General features: G+C 39.5%; 1 protein-coding gene across 2 annotated transcripts in view; it reads left to right on the top strand.

Moving 5' to 3' along the window:
- Positions 1-2345: 2345 nt before the first annotated feature.
- The window catches only part of Prrc1 (proline rich coiled-coil 1), a 32140-nt gene continuing 25269 nt past the window's right edge, over positions 2346-9216 (top strand). For both annotated transcript variants that reach the window (XR_013438263.1, XM_005324141.5), the window contains exons 1-3: positions 2346-2501; positions 7143-7265; positions 8032-8421. Coding sequence is in view for 1 of the 2 variants with exons in the window: in XM_005324141.5 (XP_005324198.1) it covers positions 7163-7265; positions 8032-8421 (493 nt within the window). In the remaining variant the exon portion in view is untranslated. The remainder of the gene's footprint in view (positions 2502-7142; positions 7266-8031; positions 8422-9216) is intronic.

The raw sequence follows: 9216 nt of genomic DNA, 5'->3' as shown, positions 1-9216 counted from the left end.
TGCATGATCTCCCTTCTGCCAAATAACCACAGCCTATTTCATGGCAGGTCCCTGCTCAAAACTCTTCTTGAGACAAGTCTTGCCTGTTTGTCCTGTCCTAAATGGCTTACTCCAATTACTATAGCCAACACTCTATTGTCTTTTCTTGTTTATGTTCCTGTTTATAGTCTCTCTCTCTCTTACTAGGACAGCTACCTAAGTGTCAAGACTTGCCCATCTTGCTCATTGCAGTGTTTCCAGTACCAATGCTCAGCAATTGCAGCCACTAATAAATAATTGTTGAATGAATGAAGAAACCAACGTACCTTGTTATAAAGGGTGTGGGCCAAAGAGGATGGAGATGGTATCTACTTTCAGCACTACTCCAAACAGAACTTTCTAGAAAGTAATCTAGAAGGCCACCTACACACATTCTCAGTGAACAGGATAAGAGGCACCACCAAAGGGACCAACCCATTGTAGTTACAAAGCCAGATATAGAGTGAGAGCATTGTTAAGTTGTATTAGTTTTCAGTGGGGTATTTTATAATATTTATAGCTGTCATGTTCAAGAGATAATCTAAGAATTGATTCCTGAAGAAAATTTGAGGACTATAAGAAGATACAGTTTTTCATATGTTGAATGCTAAGTAGTTTAAAAAGTGCTTTCAGCTAGGTGTGGTGGTGCATGCTTATTATTACCAAAACTTGGGAGGGTGAGGCAGAAGGACTGAAAGTTCAAGGACAGCCTCAGCAACTTAGTGAGGCCCTAAGCAATTTCGTGAGATCCTGTCTCAGAATTGAATAAATAAATAAATGAATGACTAAAAAGGCCCTGGGGATGTGGCTCAGTGGTTAAGCATCCCTGGATTTAATCCCCAGTACTAAAAAGAAAAGAAAATTATTTGATTCTGTTACTTGCCTGAGTTAGTGATGGCAGATAATATTACTCCCATTTTACAGATGAAAATAAGGAGACCAAAGGACCTGTATGAGTATTCACAACTATACAATTGGCCTATGGGCAGTCGAAGACCCAAATCAGGACTTCTGGTTTCAAATTCTTATTTCCTTACATTCATTGATTTACTTAAATTTTATCACTGAATAACTGTTTCAGGAACTCCTTTAGGTGCAGCATATAAGGATAAAAATGTTAAGCTGGGCATGGTGGTGCAGGCCTGTAAACCCAGTGACTGGGGAGGCTAAGGCAGGAGGGTCAGGAGTTCAAATCCAGCTTCATCAATTTAGTGAGACCCTAAGCAACTCAATGAAACCCTGTTTCTAAGTAAAATGATGATGATGATGATGATGGGGATATTGCTCAGTGGTTCAATCCTTGGTACCAAAACCAACCAAACAGACATACAAAAAAAGTCAATAATCTTTGTCTTCTGGTAGTATGAGCAAACAGTAATTGAAGATTACAATACAATTCAAGAAAAAAAAAGTGTTATCTTGAACAAGTAGCCACAATTAATCACGAAATTGAAAAAATTAAATTTGGAATTCGGCAACTAAAAGATGCCACTGGAAGGGAGAAACTGAAGTCCCAGGAAATATTTCTAAACTTGAAAACTGTCTTGAATAACCACCATAAAGGCATTGAAATGGCAGTGGAAGAGCGTTATACTAGGATAAAAAAGGCAATTGAGTTGAAGAGGGGGATGTTCATAATTTCCACCTGCTGGCACAGTTATGAGTCTTTTTAAATGGCTTGACGTCTTGAATTTATGATTGGGAAGGGAATTGTCTAGTTGAAGCTACAGGGAGTATCAGAAATTTACAAAGTTTGTTCCAGCAGTTTTTCTATATTCTCAAAGTGATCATTTTATAAGACGTGCATTTAATGTAGACTTCCGTTAATTTATAATCAAAATAACTAACTTGTGCAGCTAAGGAAACAAAATTGTCTTCGCTTTTTCAACTGGAAAAAAAAAGTGCAATATACGTACTTGGGGGAAAAATCAGTACAGTAAATGACACCCTTCTCCCCCTCCCCCTGCTCCATTCCCAAGTCCCTTTTTCCTATCACTGCTACGAATAAGTTCCCTCTATCTGGAGCAAGGTCCTTTCTGAAGGTGGGGACTGGACTTGATGATGCTGGCTGACTCATCTCCATTCTGTGGGCGACTGTGGCACAGGTCGAGCTACCCAAGGTAGCAAGGCTGCTGTTCGCGGTGTGGGGGCTGCGGAGGGGAAATTTATGGGGGACCTTCCTACAGTGGGGAGGCACAGCCAAAACTCTGCGGTCCAGAGGATCTTCGGACGGACGAAGAGGAAGGGCCGGGGCTCCAGTCAGCCTGGAGCGCGGGGCGGGGCGGCCCGGCGCGGGGCGGGGCGACGCGCGGCGACGTGGCACCGCAGGGGCGCGCGCAGCCGGGGGCCATCTTGGAGGCGGGGACGCGCAGAGGTGAGCTTTGGAGTGCATCTTCCTTGTGTTCTCCAGCCGTAGTTCTACACCGTGACCTCCCTATTCCCTACTTTGTGCCTGTCACACACGCGCTCGCTCGGGACCCCAGGTGAGTGTCACCCCTGCAGCTACGCGCGTGCACGAGGACGGTGGTGTGCGATGCTGGCGCCAAAGCCGGACTCGGGTCGCGCCCCGGGGAGGTGGGCGGGCCGCCGGCGCTGCGGGATGCGGGGGTCGTTTCCCAGGCCCCCCCGGTAGCGCCGGTCGAGCGCCGGTTGAGCGCCGCGGTGGGAGCTTGCGGTGTGTAGCCGGCAGGGTCCCGCGTCGGAAGGGGTGAGTCCCCACCGCGGATTGCACGGTGCTTGCGGTTCGGGGGGTCTCTTCTCGGACTTTGCTTCTGTCCTGGGCCGAGGTTGCAGTCTCTGGACAGCTGACACCACCTTCCTGCGCGCTGGCCACAGGAAGAGACCGGCGGCTGGCGCCTACGGACCTTAGCCCGGCCCTGCCCGGCCTGGGGACGTGGCAGAACCTGGAGGATGGCCGCCGTCTCGTGAAATAGGATTTCGGTCTCTGTGGCCCTGGAGAGTTTGAGCGTTAACCAACCGGGACTGGCATTGGGAGAAAGCTTATTTTACCCTCATGTTCTCTCGTAGGTGTCTACCGCTGCTCCAGAGGGCTTTTGCACTCTCCCTTTGTTTGGTCGTGGGACCCGTTTCAGTCAAATTTGTAGAATAGCCAGTTTCCTAGATTGGCAGAATATATGCCCAGGAGAGTTGTTTTTCTTTCTTTTTTTTTTTTTTTTGGTTGTTGTTTTTTTTTTTTTTTGTCAAAAGTAGTTGTTTTGAGAGACAACATGTACATTTCTGCGATCGTGACACATTTTGGCATTCCAGCCCTGTGCAGACACTATTTCAGTCAGTGAACATTTAGGGGAGTTAATTTTAGGAACTGAGCTTAGAATGTGGAGAAAACACAATGCTCTAGTGCTCACTGGTAGTAGAGGCAATCATGTGCCTCTTAGTACCTCAAAAGTAATAATGTTTTTTAAGACTTTAAAGTTCATCAAAGCTCTATTATTCCATTTATTTTCTTACAGGTAGTTATCCACTTTAAAAAAAAAAAAACAACCAAAAAACAAACAAGGCCCAAGGTAATTAGAATAGCAGAATTTGGGAAGAGACTGAGGACTCAGTGGTCGAAACCATTCCCATTATATTGTCTTGCATCTCGATATATTAATACTATTACTTTTTTCCCCTAAAAGCTTTACCAACTGATGTCTCAGTGTTATTTTATCATGATAGTTTTTTTAGTAGAAGTTATGATATTAAAAATTTACACCAGTATTCCCATTAAACCTTTTCTCAACTAGTAAAGCTTTTTAATGCAATGACTTTGTGTTCATTGTACAAATTCTTTTGCCAATGCATTTGCTAATGTTTGGGATCAGCATTGTGTTAAAATACAACCTCCACTACTCATTGTAAGAAATCACCTATGTTGTAGGAAGAGGAATGACTGATGAAAAAAATGATGAAGAATTATGGGAAGTGATAAGACCCCTGGAGGGGCATTTCTATCTCAGGTTACTTACCTCTGGATATAGGTATGGAATGAAAGAATTTACCTCCCTGTCTTATGTTAGTGCCATAGATCTTTCCTCTCTGTTCACAGCCAAACTTTTTTACCAGGATTAAATTTAGGGGCACTCAACCATTGAATCACATCCCCAGTTCTATTTTGTACTTTTTTTTAGAGCCAGGGATGAGTTGCTTGTTGTTTAGGCTGGCTTTGAACATGCAATCCTCCTGTCTCAGCCTCCTGAGCCACTGAGATTACATGCCTGCGCCCTGCCACAGCCAAACTTTTAGTTAAAGTATTGTTATTTGTCTCACCCCACCCCTCCAATCTTCAATCCAATTCAAACTAGTTTCTATCTCTACTCTTTCTTTGAAAACAGCTCTCATCAAGTTCATGGCTAATTTGCAAATCATGAACCTTTCAGATAGCGTTCCTTTTGGCTTCTGTGCAGTATTTAATACTGTTATTGTGCCTTGAAACACTCTTTTGTCATTTGGACACCACAGTCTCCTCATATTCTTATTTTTCTGACCATCTCATTTTCTGCATATTGATTTACTACCTAACTAAACAAAATTAAATCTAAAGTCACAGTCTCTTCTTAGATAATCTCATCTCAGAACATGATTTTAGATCAGTACATTGATGACACCCAGACTTGTGTGGTCTCTGCACTCCAGACCAACTCCATGTCCCTGCGTGTATGTATCAAGGAGTTTGAACTTAGCATGTCAAAGACAAAACACCTTGTGATCCCAACCCTCTTCCTCCAAAGACAACATCAGCTTTGACTTCTTATAATGTTCTTCATCTAATTTTGCAAACCATGCCTCTTCCCCATCTACATCGCCAGTCATTGAGTTTTACCACCTATACATTTCTTTTTTATAATATTTGTTTTTTAGTTTTAGGTGGACACAATATTTTACATTTATGTGGTGCTGAGGATCAAACCCAGTGCCTCTTGTATGCTAGGCGAGCACTTTCCCACTGAGCCACAACCCCAGCCCTACCACCTATATATTTCTTAAATCCATCTAATTTATTTCCATCATCATCTTCTTTGTCTAGGCTAGAGTTTCTCAACCTGCCACTACTAACATTTGGGACCAGATAATTCTTATGGATGGGTTGTATATTGAGGGTTATTTCACAGTATCTGTAGCCTTTACAAACTAGATACCAGCAGATGTTGCCAACACAACCCTACTGGCTAGTGCATAATCACCCCCTCCTTGTTATGAGAATCAGTATTCTGAGTTATTGGCACCTCCTATTTGAACTACTTCTATGTCTCTCTGAGTAGTCTCTGCTTTGTCTTGAGATGGCTTAGTCTGCATACTTTTCAGTACACAAATAATGAATTTTTAGTAACCGGAATCAGTGTAAATGTCCTTCATCAGGTAAATGGATACACAATGACACATATGCAATAGAATACTATTCAGTAATGAAAAGTAGTTCATGTTACATACAACAACTTGGGTGAATCTCAGAGGCATTATGCAAGTGAATATAAAAACAGGTGAAATTGAAATAAGGCCTGTAGGTTAGTAAATAGTCTGTACCAATGTCAATTTCCTGGTTTGATAATAACATGGTTATTTAATAACGTTTTGCTGTTATTGAGAGAAACTGGCTTTGGGATACTGAAAAACTCTACTAGTTTTGCATCTTCCTATGAATTTAAAATTTCAAGGAAGTTAAAAGACAAATATGCTACGTCCAGCTTGAATGCTGTATAGTGACATTCTGTTCTTTAAACAAAATAAAGTTCATCTTCTTAATGTGGCTGATAGGACCCAACACAGCCTTGACTCCTGCTTCTCTCCAGTCCTCATTCTTTTTTTTTTTTTTTTTACCTTTGCCACACAGGTATTTTTTTTTTTTTTTTTTTTTTTTAGAGAGAGAGAGAGTTTTTTAATATTTATTTTTTAGTTCTTGGCGGACACAGCATCTTTGTTTGTGTATGGTGTTGAGGATCGAATCTGGGCCGCATGCGTGCCAGGCGAGCGCGCTACCACTTGAGCCACATCCCCAGCCCACACAGGTATTCTTGAATGTGTCTTGCCCACTTTACCTTACCTTGTATTTAGACCTATGTTCACTGTAAACTGGCTTCTCTGTCCATTCTCTGTCCCCTTCCTTGCCATTTTTGTAGTTCTGCCCTGTTGTAGTCAGATCTCAGTTCTGTGACTTCTTTGGGGGACCCTTTTCCTGGCTTCCAAGTCAAAATCATATTTCTGTCAAACAGCTCTTCCTACCCTCATGGTACATAATTCAGATTACATCGGTACATTGGTATTATTGAATTGTATAGGTGTCATTGTATATTGGTGTTATTGTTTGATTGTGTAGATACCAATATAGTGCTTAGGAAGCAGTTGACCTTTGTTGAATGTCTGTTACATTAATAAAAACATTAAAAACAAATTAGGCATGTTTAGAGGTTGGTTTATACTTGAGGTGAACTTTAAGATTTGTGAAGGAAGTTTTTCTATGTTTTATAATCTATTATCATCTGTTGGGAGTCTGCTCTCTAGTGGCTTTTTTTTGGTAGTTAACATTTCTAAAACCTGAGACATATCATTTAGCTGTTACCAAGTGTCCTTTACAATGTGAACTAGGGAAATGATAAATGAATGCACTTACCAAGTTAAGCACATTGTTAACATAAAATGTTAAGAGTTGTGGGAAGAGATTAATACTTTATCAAGTCAAACATATTTAGAAATTTTTGTAATATTAATTGATGCAACCTAAATAGACTGCTTTTTGAGGGAAGAAGATGGATTTCAAAGTTACGTCAAGTGTTTTATTTTTATTTTAAATAAAATAGTGACCAGAATCTAGGCATAACTTTAATATGTATTCATATGGCAGAAAATAAGACAATCATGGCAATTTGCTACTTGAAATGTTGGTTATACAGTTAACATAAAAATATTTTCTAACTATAAAGTACGTGTGGAAATACCACAGATTGTTTGCATAGATAATTTCGTAGACCTTGTTCTTAGGAATTTTGATAAGTCCGTCATCTGTAAATAAGTTATATTATAAATAGTAAAGGCAGACATTTGTCTTTTAATGATTACTCTTTCTCTAACTATGTAAGCTTTAAAAGTATAATTTTGGTTACTGTGTAAAATTTATTACATTTTTGCAGCATATCATTGTTGAAGAAAAATGATGGAAGAAAGTGGAATAGAGACAACACCGCCTGGGACTCCTCCACCGAATCCTGCAGGACTGGCTGCTGCCACCATGTCTTCTACCCCTGTTCCTATAGGTACATGTGTTGTCTCATACTTAGTGTGGTTTTTTTGTTTGTTTGTGTTTTTTTTTGGTGCTGAGGATTAAACCCAGGGCCTTGTGCATGTGAGGCACTCTACCAACTGAATTATATCTGCAGCCCTTACCTAGTGTGTTTTGAGTAAAATGAAGATACTGTTATCTTTTCTGAATCAATTAAAAGAAGAATATATTAAACTTTTCTGTAATATTTGTCAGGATGAAAGAAAATAGCCTTTTTTAAATTTAAAGAACGGAAAGAAATAGTCTTACTTTATTGCTATTTTAGAAAATACCAATATTTTATATTAGGTTGACTTATGTTCTTTTATATTCATATTGACTACAAGTCATCTTTTTTACTATGATAGAAATGTCCTAAAAAGCATGTATTTTCTTTGTCTGGTGTTCAATGACTTTGTGGTGATTTTTTGAGTTTTCTGTGTGTAGGTTTTTCTAGGGGTGAAAAATAATTTTCTTTTATTCAAAATATACCAAAAAGGACAGATCTACTTGTTAACAATGCCATAATGCATAATGCCATAATGCCATAATGCATAATGCCATAATGCTGCTTTTAGTTAGGGGAGTTGACAGTCATTTGCGCTCGATAATATTTGTTGTATATCTTAAATTACACATTTTAATTCTTGGGATATGGTCTGTTAAATTAAAAAATTTTGCAAGACACTAATGAGAGTTTGATGACTAAATAAAAAGTATTTTCAGTTTTGTGATTTTTATCCTCTCCACTTGTTTTCCAGCTGCATCAAGTTCTTTTTCTTCTCCTAATGTGTCTGTGGTAGACTCCTTGCCACCACAAGTCTATCCTACTCCTCCACCAGCCCATCCTCCAGTGCAGCCTACAGCACCACTACCTTTTGTGCCTCCTGTACCAGCTCCTTCGGTTCCACCACTTGGTACTTCTGGGCCATCTGCTGTTTCTCCATCAATTGCTGCTGCCTTCACCAGTCCTCCTTTATCCCACTTTCCACCTTCAACTTCTGCCCCGAGTGCTCTCGTACCTGCACCCGCTTCCGGTCCTCCTATATCAGGATTTTCTGTTGGTACAACTTATGATATTACAAGGGGACATGCAGGAAGAGCTCCCCAGACACCTCTGATGCCCTCATTTTCTGCACCTCCAGTAACAGGTAGTTTTCTCTTATTAATGCTTTGAAATATATGGCTATAGTGAATGTTTTATTCTTTTTAAATTTCCAGCCTTATTGAAATACAGTTCATATAAACACTAATTTTTATGTACAAAATTTTGTATACATTGCCATTATTCATTTCATAATCTTTTATCACCAGAAAAAGAAACTTCATTTCTGTTACCAGTGATTTTTTTCTGGGTATTTCATATAAATGGAATCGTGTATTAACTGATCTTTCTGACTAGCATCAGTTTAGCTGAAAATAGTTTCAAGATTTGTGCATTTTGTAGCATGTGTCTGTACTTCATTCCTCTCATGGCTGAATAATAGATCTAGTGTATTTTGGTATGCAGTTCATCAGTTGATGTTAGGTTGCTTCCATGTTTTGGCTATTTAGATAATGCTGCTATGAAGTTTTTGTTCAAGTTTTTGTGGGGACATGATCCTTGTCATATTCTGCCTGTTGTTTCTTATTTTAGGGAAAATAAACAACATTGCTGTGATTTTTTTGTTATCCAACTTTGCTTATCTGCCTTTAAAAACACAGTTTTTTACAGAGTACAGGTATTATACCCTTGTCTGTTTATATGAATTTTATTTTTGTGTTAAATTGAAATATATGTACTGATTGTTATGTTTTTTTAATGATGGGCTTGTTGCCCAATTATTTTTGTGGATTAAGGAGATTAGAACTACAGCTGTCTATATCCAAGTGCTAAATGGGACAATCATGCAAAACTTTTATATATATATATATGTATGCACATGTGTGTGTATTTGTCCTTTTTT

Source organism: Ictidomys tridecemlineatus, chromosome 1, assembly GCF_052094955.1.
Source record: "Ictidomys tridecemlineatus isolate mIctTri1 chromosome 1, mIctTri1.hap1, whole genome shotgun sequence".
NCBI classification, from domain to species: domain Eukaryota; kingdom Metazoa; phylum Chordata; class Mammalia; order Rodentia; family Sciuridae; genus Ictidomys; species Ictidomys tridecemlineatus.
The sequence above is the reverse complement of the archived record's forward strand: the minus strand, read 5'-3'. Positions and strand labels throughout refer to the sequence as shown.